At 40.5% G+C, this 16,299-nt stretch overlaps 1 protein-coding gene and 1 long non-coding RNA gene across 12 annotated transcripts in view; one reads left to right on the top strand and one right to left on the bottom strand.

Moving 5' to 3' along the window:
- Nucleotides 1-16,299, top strand: part of LOC105487111 (astrotactin 2) — a 995,255-nt gene that overhangs the window by 378,376 nt on the left and 600,580 nt on the right. For all 11 annotated transcript variants that reach the window (XR_011612991.1, XR_011612990.1, XR_011612989.1 and 8 more), the window contains one exon: nucleotides 4,676-4,822. Coding sequence is in view for 7 of the 11 variants with exons in the window: in XM_011750424.3 (XP_011748726.3) it covers nucleotides 4,676-4,822 (147 nt within the window). In the remaining 4 variants the exon portion in view is untranslated. The remainder of the gene's footprint in view (nucleotides 1-4,675; nucleotides 4,823-16,299) is intronic.
- LOC139358261 (uncharacterized) lies at nucleotides 315-9,579 on the bottom strand. The gene is made up of 3 exons (XR_011612997.1): nucleotides 9,488-9,579; nucleotides 8,843-8,942; nucleotides 315-447 (listed from the first exon to the last, which is right to left on the bottom strand). It is a non-coding gene; the product is annotated as an uncharacterized lncRNA (long non-coding RNA).

Below are 16,299 nucleotides of genomic sequence, written 5' to 3'. Positions count from 1 at the left end.
AATCGCTCAGCAAGTGGAGGTTCCCTTTTCTGTCTCTGCATCTTACAACAGCAGTGCAGTAAGGAGCCTGCTTGGGGAGGGGGTGAGTATTATGGGAGATAGTTTCCACCTCATGACAGTCTACAATCCTTACTCAGAGCTAAACGCTATGCTCACCTCCCTGAGCAAGGAACTCTTAGGAAGTTACTTTGGTTTGAGTCCGACTGTGAAGTTTCTGCCAGGTCTGGTTGCCATGGCAACTCCCCGGACCTCCTGGCTGCTCCATGGGCATCTGGCTTAGTGAAGGCTTGACCTGCATGCTTTCATCCTCCTGGACTTCAGAAACAACTGTGGCGATTCAGGCATTCTCCGAGTAAATGGGTTCCCACAATGCTGTTCATTCTCATCCCAACTCCCACTTTCTCCTTCTTATGTCCTTCTCTTCACTTTTTACTCTGTCTTCTGCTTCTATAAGAATAATTGAATTCCTAATATGTTCTGAGAATATATTGGACAAATAGATGAGTCCTAGTTTCTGTCACCAGGGATGAGACAAATGCCACTATTTCTTTTGGAAATTATTTACCAAGGGCCTACTATGTGCCAAAAACTTTGCTAGGCATTAGACATGTGTTGACTTATTTAGTTCCTACAACACCCCTGATGGCTAAGTCATGTTACTATTTTCTACGTGAGAAAACTAAGAGCCAATAAACTAATGTGAATTCACTTCCCATGTTGACTCTTTTTTTTTTTTTTTCTGAGACAGAGTCTTGCTCTGTGGCCCAGGCTGGAGTGCAATGGTGTGATCTCAGCTCACTACAACCTCCACCTGCCGGGTTCAAGCGATTCTCATGCCTCAGCCTCCGGAGTAGCTGGGACTACAGGCACCTGCCATCATGCCTGACTCATTTTTGTATTTTTAGTAGAGACAGTGTTTCGCCATGTTGGTCAGGCTGGTCTTGAGCTCCTGATCTCAGGTGATCTGCCTGCCTTGGCTTCCCAAAGTGCTGGGATTACAGGCATGAGCCACCACACCCAGCCATCATGTTTACTCTTAAAGACCCTGGGTTACTGTGATGTTTTAAATGACATAGGAGACACAATTTAGTCCAGCAGGACCCAGGGAGAGAGTATGAGCAATTCCACCTGTGCCCCTCAGCCTTCTTTTCCCAGACCAAAAATTAGCCCTGTGGAGTCTGGGTAGTGTATTTCTGGTAGTTTGTTAATTAGTGAAAGAAAGGTCTTGGCCACAAAGGCCAGGTGCTGCTGTGTGGGCCAGGAATGAGATATGCCCTCTAAGGGATCCACAGGGTGCTGTTATCCATGACTCACTGTCCAGAGTGTCTGTTCCCTGATGCCAGGGGCCTCTCACTACCTTTCACATCTCGTCCTCTGGACCTGTCTCGTCTTCCCAAGAATTTATTTGTACTAGACTCGTCGTTACATATTTTTTCCCCAGAATAGACTCCATAAAATCTAGATAAAAAACTCAGTGCTGGCCAGGCATGGTGGCTCATGCCTATAATCCCAGCATTTTGGGAGGCTGAGGTCGGTGGATCACCTGAGGTCAGGAGTTCAAGACCAGCCTGGCCAACATGGTGAAACCCTGTCTCTACTAAAAATACAAAAATTAGCTGGGTGTGGTGGCGTGTGCCTGTAACCCCAGCTACTTGGGAGGCTGAGGCAGGAGAATCACTTGAACCCAGGAGGCGGAGGTTGCAGTGAGCTGAGATTGCGCCTCTGCACTCCAGCCTGGGCAACAAAGGGAAACTTTGTCTCAAAACAAACAAACAAATAAAACAACTCCAGTGCTGCTGTTAAGTGTTATTTTAGGGGTTTTGCTAAATGATTAGGCTGGGGTAATAGGTTGACTTTTTAAGATGAGGTCTATGCAAGGTGCCAACCCTTAGTCCGTATTCTTTTTAGTAGATAATGTTGATGTTAGATTGTTTATGCTATTTAGTTGCTAAAATATTTATACTATAAATATTTTATCTATTTATATTTATAAATATCTATTGTAAATATGTATGAAACAGCTTCTTGTGGCACTCAAATAAGAGATAAAACATGTTCCTTTTTCTCTGTAGTTATTTTAGGTTTTAGAGATTCCCCATATTTGGACACTGGAATCATCTTTTTATTTAATTTAATTTACTCTTCTATTTAACATTTATTCTATAACTACAATAACCACAATCTCATGGATAGTGCCTACCATAAGCCATGTATTGTCCTAGGACTGAGAAAAAAGACAAGGGCCTTATTCTTAAATTAAGTAACTTCTGGGTTCCAGGTGGTGATTTTGGCATAAGAGACACAAAGATGACGAAGGTGGGATCTTCTCCCTCAAGCAGGTCCCTGTTTATTAAGAAAAATACATTTCCATACAGGCAATACCCCAACGGGCTATTGTAAGCGTTCTTGTTCTGTTGTAATCCAGTGTTGCAATAGCCGATGTTCTGTTGTGTGGCCAGTGCTGGATGTTGGCTGGCATGCTTTTTGATTGGTCAGCATCTATGTTATGTTGGTTGCTAACATTGTTACTGTCATTTATGGGAGTCATCATCCACTTACTGAGATTCTGCAATGGGCCAGTCACTGTGCTATTCATTGGGACATAATGGTGAGCAAAAGATGCTGCTTGCCTTCAAGGAGTTGGCTATTTACTAGACTCTAGTGTTTGGAATAAGGTATGAGGGGAAATACAATGAATATGGGTAGTTTATCTACCGAGAGCATACGAAATCTTTATATGTGGTGAGTCTCAAAGAGTGACGTGGTGACAAGGAAACAAATGGATTTCTTTCCAAAAGGAACAACACCTACACTAATGTTAACATGATGAAGAGTGTTAATGGTAGGAACACTGCAGTAATTCAGCTCTGCTAGTCTTTGGGCCAGGTGGGAGAGAGCACAGGAGGTATGAGTGTTGGGAGTCTTCATGAAAGGCCTTGGGTGCCAGTCTAATGAATGTGGATCACATCCTGTGACCAGATACCGTGAAACAGCTTGAAAGGTTTCAGCAGGGAGTGCAGTGAACAGATATGCATGCACCTCCCTTATCCCACAAGCAAACAGACAATAGAAGAGATGAAGGGAATGAGGTGAATATGCTAAGGACATAGAATAAATGGGACTACACAACTGTTCAGATGCTGTAAAGGAGGAAGACAGAAACTTAAAGGTGACATCTTGGTTTCTGGCCAGGCTAAATGGCAATGCTTTCAATAAGCTGAGGATCCCAAGAGGGGGAGGCTTTAAAGAGAATATAATGTACCCTGTTTTGAACCTGTTATTAATATATTTGACATGCTAATGGGATAACCACAGAAAGATATCCAGGAGATGAGAGACAAGGTTTGCTTAAAAAAAGAGCCTAGCAGTAAAAAACATTGGGGAGACATTGCTCTAAAACTGGTGAGCAAAACCTTGAAGAACAAAGCCTAAAGAATGAGGAACAAACGGGGATTCAAGACAGCCTCCATAGAATGTCTTTGTTGGCCCAGTGTCCTCTAGCTGTGCAGATCCAATCTACTTTTCCTATTATATCCATAAAATTGTCTTTAATTTTCAGAGGCAAAGCCACCCTCCCGACTCTCTGCCCTCTCTTCTAGGTCGTGACACAATTTGTCTTAGAATCTAATTCGCTTTGGATAAGCTAGACTTTTCCCCCTAGCCTGTAAACTCCTGACGAGGAGAGATTATTCTTCTGCTCTGTATGTGTCTCACATGGTAGTTGCTCAGTAAAGGCTTGTGAAATTCATTTGAGCTGATCAGCTTCTAACCATGAAACTCTTCTAAATGACAGGCATTATATACAAATCATGCTGTGTAATTGTCACAAGAACCCTGTGAGATATTTATTATCTTCATGTTACGTATAAAGAAACTGAAGTGGTGGCCAGGCGTGCTGGCTCATGCCTGTAATCCTAGCACTTCGGGAGGTTGAGGCAGGTGGATGACCTGAGGTCAGGACTTCCAGACCAGCCTGGCCAACATGGTGAAACCCCGTCTCTACTAAAAACACAAAAATTAACTGGACATGGTGCTGGGTGCCTGTAATCCCAGCTACTCAGGAGGCTGAAGCAGGAGAATCACTTGAACCCGTGTGGCCGAGGTTGCAGTGAGCCGAGATCGCGCCACTGCAGTCTAGCCTGGGTGACAAAGCGAGACTCCGCCTCAAACAAAAAAGAAAAAGAAAGTAAGAAACTAGGTTTGGAAAATGGAGATCACACAATCAATGAGGGCCAAAGCCCAAATTTGAACCCAGAATGATCTAACTCCAAAATCCATGCTTATTTCACTAGGCTCTACTGAATTTAACAGCAAGGTATCTTCTCACTTGCCTCTAAGGAGAATGGAGGGCTTAATATCATCTAATTGTAATCAAGAATGACCAACCAAATTGGGAAGGGAGGAGTAAAAATTGCCACGAGTTTCAGGAAGCCTGTTTCTTTTATGTTTACCCAAAGGAATCATAAGAAGCTCATTTTGCAGAGTGTTAAACCAAGGCCCAAAGAGGGCCCACTGAGGTGTCATAGCAGGCACAAAGGTTAGAAAACATGATTTTCTTTTCTTTTCTTTTCTTTTTTTAGATTCCCAACTGGAAAATAATAGAATTCCCATTGATGCCACTCCCATTTCCTTACCTCATGGAATTTTGTGTCTTTGTGTGTGTTTGTGTTACCAGGTTTGCTGAAAAGCCCAGTGAACAAGACAGCCCTGACACTGATTGCTGTGAGCTCCTGCATCCTGGCCATGGTGTGTGGCAGCCAGATGTCTTGTCCACTCACTGTGAAGGTGACTCTGCATGTGCCCGAGCACTTCATAGCAGATGGTAAGAGCCGAGCATTGCAGATGCTCCACACCCACTCAGCACCTTGCACCCCTGGCTGGTCAAATGTTTCTACGTATGGCCCAATGTTAGAATTATTATTATATGTATTATAGGGGAAAAAAAGGAGCATCTAAATACCTTGGAAGAGGATCTTATCATTTGGAGTCTGGATTATTTGAATTAAGGACTACTTTTACTTTTTAATTTTTTTTTCTTTCTCTTTTTTCTTTTACTTTAAGTTCGGGGATACATGAGCTGAACGTGCAGGTTTGTTACATAGGTATACATGGGCCATGGTGATTTGCTGCACCCATCAACCTGTAATCTAGGTTTTAAGCCCCACATGCATTAGGTATTTGTCCTAATGCTCTCCGTCCCCTTTACCTGCCACCCCCTAACAGGCCCCAGTGTGTGATGTTCCCCTCCCTGTGTCCATGTGTTCTCATTGTTCAACTTCCACTTATGAGTGAGAACATGTGGTGTTTGGTTTCCTGTTCCTGTGTGAGTTTGCTGAGGATGATGGTTTCCAGTTTCACCCATGTCCCTGTAAAGGACATGAACTCATTCCTTTTTATGGCTGCATAGTTTTCCATGGTGTGTATGTACCACATTTTCTTTATCTAGTAAAGACTGCTTTTAACCTATGAGCAACAATCAAGTTTAAAAAATAAAGGAAGAGCTCAAATGTGAATGCAGAAAGATTGAGCTACTTCAGAGAACCTACTGGTTTTTTTGATTGTGGATCCATTTCAAAATAAAAATGTCCCCCAAAGAGTATTTGCTAATTAAAATCATATGACAAGAAAGACTGTATGAGTTTTAATGGAATTTCCTGAATGTCCTGGATAATATTTATATTCTCTTTCCCTGTAAATATACTTTACAAGTATCTTATATTGTACCATTTACTTTTCACCCAATTAAATTGAATTGATGAAACACTGTAGCCACCTTAGTCATTAGCAAAGCATGGTCCAAGGCCCTGATTAAGGTGGTTGCTATTTATTGCTAAAGTGCCCTCCAGAAAAGTTTTCCCAGTTTACACATTCCAGGATATGTTGGCGTCTGTTTCTCAAACACTTCTCACATGGCGTCACCGTCTTTAGATGTATTGAAGTTTGGCATAATTATAATAAAGAAGGCATGCCTTAACTGTGCAACTGTGCAACTTAATAAATTTTCAGTTTTAGAACTTTTTACACTTTACAAATTGTATACATTTTACACTTTTTCAAATGTATACGTCTTGATGAGTTTGAAGATAAGTAAATACCCATGAAATCAACACCATAAGGAATGCCATAAACATAGCCATCACCTCTAAAAGTTTCTTCTCACTCTATATTTTTGTGATAAGGACATGTAACAGGATTATATATGAATCTACACAGATAAAATCATAGAATATTTCCAGCACCTCATAAGGTTTCCTCGTGCCTCCTTCCAGTTAGTGCTCTGTAGAGGCAATAAACTTTCTGACTTGTAGCACCATATTAGTACCATTAATTCTTAAAAATATTTTTGCATTTTGAGATGTATTGAATGTTTTTGAGATCCTTACCCTCTATTTGCCAGTCTTCCTTCAGTGAAATTCGATTTTATCTCCAGGGTTTAAGTCTCGGTGTTCAGAACTTAGCACCATCCTTTTAGTATATTTTGACCAGAGCAAAGTGGAATTTTACTCCCATTCTCTGAAACACTCAAACTCCTATTAATGCATCCTGATTGTTCCAACTTCACCATAGTGCAGAAGCCCCTGCTTGTTTTTCACTGGGACTGCAGATAAGTTCATATACATTCAGAACTTATATTTCTTATTTCACATACGTTCATGTGATTTTCAGACCTATGTGCATACAAGACTTCAGCTCATCTTTAATGAGTCGTATGTGCACATAAGACAGGTAAATATGTGGTGGGGGAGATGGCAGGGAATGGTGTAGGAAAGCAGGAGGAACAAAATTTACAGAAGCAAATAGTTTCATGGATTATGCAGCTGGAAGAATTGCATGTCCCTACCCTTCATCTCTCAGCTGTCACTACTCATTAATTGTAGAATGTTAAGACTTAAAGGTGTTCAAGTTTTACATATTTATTTTCATACATGTAGAAATGGAAGCCCTGAGAAAATAACTTGCTCAAGGTGAAACAGTTTAATGGCTAAGAGCACAGGCTTTGGAATAATACAAACATTAATCCAAATGCTTGCTCCATTGTCTGCCTCTTTGATAGCAAAGTGAATTCACCTCTCTGAGCCTCTGTCTCTGCATCTATAAAATGTGGATAATAGTAGTACCTACCTCACAGGAGTATTCTGAAGACTACTACTCCCGCCTTTTATCATGTTCATCAAATTTTCAGATAGCATATGCCTGAGAAATGGCGAACAGTTGGGAAATAGCAAAATCAAGGCATTACTTAAGACGGCTACAAATCATCTTGATGATTTGGAAGGATAGACCAAAGTGTGGTGAATTAAAAGGTGCCCTTTCTCAGTGTGCCCAGTGTCTTAAGCTTAAAATTTTGTAATAGCCTGTGAAATTGTCTGTTTCTGCCTCTAGACTGGAATCTCTGTGAGGGCAGGAATTATGTCTTTGGGGAGAAATATTATATTCCCATTGATAAGCACAGTGCCTGGTTCATAATGGATATTCAGCAAATATGTGTCCAGTAGATGAATGTTGCCTGAATTAAAACTGAGTTGTTCATTGTTCTATAGGATCTTTCTAGTAGATCTCTAAGCACACAACAGATACTGAATCAAAGAAAACTAAGGCAGATGATGCATAGCGATCAAAGATGTTTTGAAATGTACCCATGAAGTTTTAAAATGTACCCAGGATTTGTCTGCAGATGCAGAAAGAACTGTTGTGAAACAAGCAGTTTTCATACTCACAGATCTCAGATACACAATGTACAGCACACCGTGCAGACCATGTGGGAAAGCACCCATATCTACCAGCAGGCAGAGGGACCAAGTGGAAAGCATGGGAAAGAGCCTGTCTTATGGTATTGCAGGAAGAAATGGGTGAGGCAATGTAATCAGGGTAGACAGATTTGAGATTGGCTAATTTGCATCACTTTAGTGGGCTCTAGGGTTTCAGAACTGCTCCTGATTGCCGGGTGTCTGGCTCTCGGGTGATGAAGGAAGACAATATTCCTTCCCAATATGTATAAGCTGTATAGAGGAGATGACTGGAGTGTAGGTTCTGGATTGGTTAATATTCATATGAAAGAGATGCTCCCTGGGCAAGTCTTTTGCTTTCTCTAAGATATGACTATCCCTGGAGGGGAGGGCTCTCCCCAGTCAGGAGGCTCAGATGCCAGAGCATCAAGCTTACAGAACATAAGAAAATATAATAAATACAAAAGAAAAAGAGAAATAACTACGGAGTGTACACATCCTGGAGATGTGGTGGAGCAAGCTTAGAAGACAGCATTGGGAAGGCCTTGTCCACAGTATCTTAGTCTCTAGGCATAATGGAATCTCCATCCCTTACATGCCATAATATCTTGGTAGGAATGCATCCTTTCAAATGAAGTAGGCTTTGGTTTGGATCTAAATTTTGTTGCTTAGTTACTATGAAACATAGAAGAGTCAAGTTAGCTACCTGAGTCTCATTTTTCTCATCTATCTGTAAAATAAGGATTATTATGAGATTGAATGTTATAATGTGTATGAAGTGCTTAGTAGAGTGTCTAAAACATTGTTATAGCCCAAAAAATGGTAGCTGTTATTACTCTTATTATCAAAACAGTTTGTAGAGAAAGAGACTTCAGAAGCTGGAATATGGCAAGGCAAGAAAATATAGAAAACTAAATAGGTGAATTTAGCTACTCTCAGTGAGGTGAATGGAAGAGGGAGTACATTATATGCTCTGTTCCAGCCAAAAGTGACTTTCCCACTTGGAGATGTTAATACTTGAAAGTCCTCCATCTCTGGGGCTCAGCAGGAATCCTGGGAGTATCCAGCATTTGAAGCCAGGTGGATAGCTATCTGGTAATTCCAAGCAAGCTCACCTTCCCCAGCATGATCCTAATGCCTCCTTTGGCAGAAACTCTATCAGCGCTGCTCATCTCGTTCCTCCAAAAGCTCTCCAAAGTAGTCTTTATTATCCACCTGTGGGAGATACAGAAACTGGGATGTGAAGGGGAGTAGAATCAAATCATCTGTAGGAATACAGAAGGGTCTAGAAAATTGATTTTATAAATTGTACTACTGGAGTTTCCAGCTCTGATTTCTGGAGATATGAGGGTATTACCTAGGGGGATGAGAGGGAAAGTGATAATAGTGCCTATTTTCTTGAACCCATGTCATCCCTTAGCATTGATATTTATAAATGTGTTGCAACCTAACATAAATGTAGTAACAAACAGAGATGGAAAGTGCACAATTCTATGATATTTTACATATATATATTCACCCACATCATAATACCGGCCCCTTAAGACTGGCAAAGTTTTAAAAAACATTAAAAACAAAGTCTCAATGAGGCCTATCGGGATGAGGGCAGCTCATGTCAAGTGCAAGAAGCTCCATTTGAGACCAGGTCTCCCACGGACCAAAGCCAGGGCAGCTTTCATCCTTTTTCAGTCACCCCCATGAGTTCCAAGCTGCCAAGGTGCTGGCCCTTCTTAGTAGAGAGAGCTCTCAGCCACGCTTACACATTGAGCTGTCCATGGTGCTGGATCATTGGATGGGGCTGAGTAATGGGTCCTGTCTTCCAGGAGAAAATGAATTCTGCCCCTTGTGTTACTGCATAGTTATACTCGATGCTTACTGTCCATTATAAAGAAAAGGTCATTATGACATAGCACTTGTGCAGAGCCCAGCTGGCAAGAGTTCTGACACAGTTCCTATCCAAATCCTTGGCAAATCTCACCCCTTCTTTTATCTGGGCTTCTTCAAAGCCATCAGTGGCTTTTTGCCCTCCTAAGCACACACTGAAGAAATGGAACATGTTTGCATCTAAACAGACTTAAGCTAGCATTGTTTATCCAGCTGTGAACTACAAATCATTTGCATTTAGGTCATCTGGGGAGATAATTCCTAGAACCAGTGAGTCAGATTCTCTGAGGGTAGAGCCCACATATTAATATTCTTTACAAGAACCCTCTAGGTGGTCACTTATCAAGGCTTTGAGAGCTACATCAATAACTCTGTAAGTGTTACTTTTTTTCCACCTAACATATGTGATCACTTCTTCAGACCCCTTGGAATTGTTATAAACATCTTTAATAAGGGTCTTTTGTTTCCTCCACCTTTGACTTTATCAATGCCCTATTAATGGAGCTGCCTCATAGCATAACTCCAGTAACTGTCATTAGCATTGGATATAATGTGGGTGATCTGTTCTTAAGATTTATAACATACTAACCCTGATCACACAGGTTTGGACCTTATCAAAATTGCCATGCAGTTAGCCTTGTTGAGAAATAGTTATTGGTTAATATTGAACACCTATCTTAGCTGAGATGTTAGTTTATGCATCTACTGAGGTTCCCTTTGTAAGTCAGTATATATTCACCCAATGTAGTCAGTCAATAGAAGATTCTACTTTTAAAGGAACAAGCTATCCAGGTGAAGTAGGTGAGATAGTTCCACTCCAGTGTAGGCAGGTAACATTCCACCTAGAATTCTCTGTTTTGTTCCAAGATATGATATACATTGGAAGTTATTCAAGTGAGAGTATTTGACAGTCAAAATATTCAAAAAGCACAGTAGGTACCTAATGACCTCTTAAGGAAAGGATGGATGACATTCATTCAATAACAAGAGTTGAAGGAACCTAGACAGGAAGAAAACCTACTATTATTGAGTATACTATCTATTGAGTAGCATACAAAGCACTTTACATAGGGTTCTTCCTTCAATTCTCACAGCAAAATTGAGAGTCTGGATTTAGTATCCTCATTTTTCATACATGAAAATTGAGGCTCAGGGATGCTAGGTGGTTTTATGAGATTAACACATAGATGACGTGGTATGAAAACTTAAGTCTACCTGAGCCCCCAGTCTAAGGTTCTTCTATGCTCTAAGCTTCCAGAGAGGAGACCAGGATAATTATTATTTATTTTGAAGAGAGCAGACTAGTTCTGGAAGTCCTAAGGAAGGAAAACTAGAGAGCTATATGGGTGATGAGTGTGGTCAGGGATGGGAGAAGATGAAGCCTCAGTTTGGAAATGTCTTCCTCTACTGTTGACTGTGTGACTTGTGCTAGTTACTTAAACATTTTAAGCTTCAGTTACATTATCTATAAATTGGGGATAATAGCAGTACTTATCTCATGAAGTTATTATGAAGAATAAGTGAAATAATACTCATAAAGCTTTTAGCTCAATACCTAAGACCTAGTAATGGTTCAATAAATTATAAAAATGTCAGAAGTTGTAATAATATTTTCTTAATATTGGAAGGGGCGGTCATTGCAAGGTAATGAGTTCCCCATCATAGAAAATCTCCTGAGAATAGATGACCACATTTTTACGAAGCTGTAGAAGAGAGGGGAAGAGATGCTTTTGGCTTTAATACATGATATTTTATTTTGGAGCCATCTTATCAAACTGTACATTTTAAAACCACTTAATTATTTTAGGACTTTTAGAATATGTTTGTTTATTCTTTAGTACTTCACCCAGAGTCTCACCAATTCTTTGCCTAGGCTCAGAAATGGGTGAAAACAAGGGATGTCTCTGTCTCTTGAATACATTTCTTAGCTAAATTCACACACACACACACACACACACACACAAAATTTTATATATTGATATGGTTGTTGCATCAAAATACTTATGCTAAAATGTTTTTTAATTTAGGTTAATTTAAGCAGTTAACAATCATGTTTTAGGTTGAACTAAGTTGAAATCCAAGTCGTCTCTGTTCCCTGTGACTGAAGTATTTGGGATAGAGTATTCCTTCTTAGCCCATGAAATCATAAGGACAAATGCCCACACATTGGGAGGGCATGATTCACTAATATGCCACACATGTAGCTGGTTTTGAGCATAAAATTGTGAATAATAACACTTGCCTACATTTATTTGCTCTCATCCCTACTTGATGTCTTCCATCCCAGAAGAATGAGCTAATGCATGGCTTCATGCTGTTAGAGAGGAGTGAGGTCCATAATTGGCTTCAGAACTACTTTGCAGTGATTTAAATACATGGAAGGAGTATTTTCAATTCTTAGAAGGGAAAATGACACCACATTGTAAGTGGATCCTTAGCCACAAACTGCCAAACACTTTATTTAAAACAAGTAGTTCCTTGGACATCCTGCTCTCTGAAATCATCCCAGGCTTTGTTTTAAAATGCTCCGTGTTGACTGCAGATCTTTGAATACTGTGGAACATGCTTATGGATGGAAGTTCTATACAATATGGCTTCTGTCTTTTTCTTTGTTAACACATTTGCACAGCCTTGATACTGTTTAGACAAATAGACTGTCTTACCTGGTATCTGCCTCTCTGTATACCTTTGCTTGTACATTCTTTTCCATCATGTATTTACATACACGGCAATCTCACCCATCTCTAAGGCATAACTTATTTTGTTCCCTCTTCTAGAAAACCTTCTTCAATGAGTCCCCAGAGATAAATAATATCACCTTTCATGAACATTACCTAGAACTATATTTGTGCCTTTCTAATGACCTCAGTCTACCTCCTATTACTATTACTGTTATGTAAGTGTCATTGAGACAACTGCCACAGTCCTACGAACTGGCCTCCTGCTTTAAATCTAGCCTCTCTCCTATCTTTTCTTAACAGTGCAAACAGAGCCATCTTTTACAATGAAAAATATCAATACATTGCTTACATGAATTGCATACATGTCATACTTTCCATAAAACTGTTTATTGTCTTCTTTTGTACTTGTTTTGTACTTCTTTTGTACTTCTTATCGTGGCCTTTACATCCTTGCAAGGTCAGGCCCCTGCCTGCCTTTCCAGTCTTAACTCACAACACCTCTCCCTATATTGGCTCCTTAAATTTCTCTGTTGCCTCCTGCCTCAGGCTCTTTGCACATTTACATGTTGTTTTCTTTGCCTGAAAACTTCTTCCCACATCTCCAGTTTCTCTCATTTACCCTAGGGTATTAGACTTTCCTTTTTTACTTCCCAGCCTCTGTTAGCTCCCTTACGAATCATTCTCTTTGAGCCCTGCTTTTTTTCTGTATCACACTTATTTCAGTGTATAACTGTACATTTATCTAGTTAATGTTGTTCTCTCTTGCTAGGTTTCAAATTCCTTAAGGATAGAGATTATATTTGTCTTGCACATTATGTTCAGAACCTTGGACAAGGTCCAAAACATACTTGATGCCCCCTAAAAACTTTCATTGAATTTTTTTTTAAGTTAGTTCAATGGTTAGACTTAAATTTTTTCAAAGGTAAAGACCACAGCTTATTCATGTTCTAACTTACTGTGATATCCAACAGGGGTTCTGACTCAGTAAGCATATAAGAAATTGTGTCTGTAAAAAATGAAGTAAAAGAGGACCAACATGTGGACCCAGATGCCCTAAGAAGATACATAAAAAAGAATGACAGTGCAGGAGGTCTGAGGCTGCCTCTTCTTCTATGATTGACTTCACTCCCCAAGGATGTTGCTCCCATCCCCAAAAATAAACTCCAATCAAATTCACACACCCCTCCTTAACACCAAAATGAAACAAGCTTCATCCCAGAGCCCAGAAAGAGGGGAAATATAAATTGAGCTGAGATTCAGAACCCCCATAGGGGAGGTGGCAATGAAATACCAATAAACCATATTAATATGCTGAAATCAGGGAGAATAGCTTGAACTCCAACCCAGACTTAATAACTATACGTGAGAGAGTACAGGGAGAAGGCAAGGCTAGGCTTCAGTCAGAATTAAAATGAGATCTGTAATGAAATTGGTAATATAATTTTAAACTGTGAAAACTTTTTTCCCTTCTTCTTTTTCTTATACTTAATGGCCAACTTGCTTGGCAATGGCTGGGAGCTGTGGATACCACCTAGAGTAGATTTTTTTTTCCTCCAAATCTCTTCATTAGGGAAGTCTAAATCCACAAAACCATGGAAGAAAAAAAAATGCTTCAAGCCATTTTCTGCCTTAAATAGTAACTGATCCCCAGGTTAAAGTGACAAGTGGCTTGAGGGAGAACAAACCCAGAAAAAACATTCGAAGCGGCTGAACATGTTCAAGCTTTTAAAGATACCACAACAGCCAGTGGGACTGGGATTTTTAATGACACTCTGTGCTAAGATATTAGCTTGGCTTCCAACCAGAATGAATTGTTACTCATTTTCCTTCCTAACAAAAGAGATAACTGAGTTTGACGTCCAAAATTGGAGACTAATTTCTGTGTTTTGATAGCAGATTGAGTCCAAAAATATGTTCCCAGGAACTGGGGCAGAGGGTTGTTGCAAGAAGTAGGCAAACTCAATTTTCTCTCATTAATAATTCCATTCTGTTGTTGTGAAAAGAAGGCCGCTTTGACTTTTAGAATGGAAAGAGAGAACGCTGGGTGGGAGCTGTGATGAGACTGACTTCAAGTCTATAGAGTTAGTTGTTCCATAATTATTGGCTTGAGGTGTGCAAAATAGTGTAGAATTGAGGCAGTGGAGCAATCCACAGGGGAAAGAAGGTAGTATGGTAAAGACATTAAGTGGATTGATCTGTGGCCCAGGAGATGTGGATTCCAGACAGGTTCATCTGCTTTCTTCAGTGTTTTTTCTTTGCCTCAGGGTTTTTTAAATCTAAAAACATGCTAATACTCCCTCCTTCAAAGAGTGCTAGTGGGCTGATTCACTTAAAAGCATTTTGTCAACTGTGAGGGTAGTTATGATTATGAGAATGTTGTGTCTTTACCTCACTGTTTGTTTACAGCTTTAATATGTATAAAGAAAACCTTAGGGTTAGAATAGGGTCTTAGCAGGTAAGGCTAGGTAAGGAAAAGGTAGAATATTAGGGAGGTTGGCCTCCCTTGGCTAGAAGAAGGAAGATAGATAGTTAAAATGCATTAATAACACCATTCTTTTATTCTTATATAGTGTTCTGCTTCTTCCCTTTCTTCCTTCGTCTTCTCCATTTTTAATTTTTTTTCCTCCTATGATCAACAAACATTTGCATACCACATACCATACTGTCTGTGGCATGCTCAGATACTGGGGTGGAGAGACAGATGAAACACCATCTCTGGCCTTCTCCAGCTTAGTGGTGGTGGGACATGCCCAGTCGATAAATGATGAAACTCAGTGTGAATGATTCATGATGGGATTGTCCTAGATGCTGTGGAGACACCGATGAGAGGCAAACAAGTATCCCAAGCTGGAGATGGGAAGAAGGTGTCTTGAGGAGGTGCTACTTGAGCTACATCTTAGAGCCCTTGACACTTATCTGGAGAAGGGCAATGGATGATGGCAGGCTTCCCAGGGAGGGGCATGGACACATGTCAGTGCATCCTATAGACCCTGTTTTTCAAACCTCCCAATGGTTGCAGTGATTAGAAATGTTTACAGAACAGTTGCTAAGTGCCAGGTCCTATTCTAAGTACTTTGCAAGGTATTACTTGTTTCATTCTATTACCTCATGAAGTAGATCCAGTTATATCCTCAAATATAAGGGACACATAAAAAATTTAAAGGTGATGTTTGCCTAGGGAGGTTATATGACCACCTTAGTGTTACACAGGTGGGAAGAGATTGAACAGAATTATTTTGAATCAACACCCACAGAATGTGATAGAGAATTTAAGGACTAAGATCATCCTCCAGCTCCTCTATGAATTCACTCCAACTTTGGACAAATCTCTACTTCTTCAGGACTCAGTTTCTTCATTGTAAAATGTAGGAGGGGAACAAGGTGATACTTAAAATTCTTCCCTGCCCCGATATCTTAAATGGAGAGGGAGAAATACTGGGGTTCAAAGTCCCCCTTTACTTATCTCATGATGGACGTGACCTTCCAAGTCCTTATGCAGCCATCACATTACCCCAGTACTCTCTCTTCAGACTGGTTTGGGCCAAACTGCCGTCAGGCAGCCCCCTGAACAAGGAGGTAGGGGGCAGAGACAGCTGAGCAAACAGCTGAGCCCACAAGTTGCCATTTGAAGAAAGCTTAGAAGGATCACATCCAAGCTTGTGGAGGGACTTCAGGCTCCCAAGGCTGCCTGGATGAAAAATAACGTGGTGGGAAGCCTGGCCCCTCCCCAGCTTCCCCTCTTAGTCACAGCTGCAGAGGGACCTTGAACATCTCTGATGCCAGTGGGAGTTTGGGAAGGGAAGAATGCATTGTATTCACATGGGAAAGGGTAAGATGGGAGGAATAATTAACACCTGTGCATCCCTGCTCCCCATTCCCCAGCCCTGCTTTCCAGCAAAGCCTTGCTATTTGGCTTTTCTCCCCAGCGCATTCCTCTGGATTATGTAAGCCAAATATATCTGCAGCTGCTCAGCCTTGGGTTTTCCAGAAGCTCTTGGCAACTTTCT

This window comes from Macaca nemestrina, chromosome 14, assembly GCF_043159975.1.
Source record: "Macaca nemestrina isolate mMacNem1 chromosome 14, mMacNem.hap1, whole genome shotgun sequence".
Taxonomy (NCBI): Eukaryota; Metazoa; Chordata; class Mammalia; order Primates; family Cercopithecidae; genus Macaca; species Macaca nemestrina.
The sequence above is the reverse complement of the archived record's forward strand: the minus strand, read 5'-3'. Positions and strand labels throughout refer to the sequence as shown.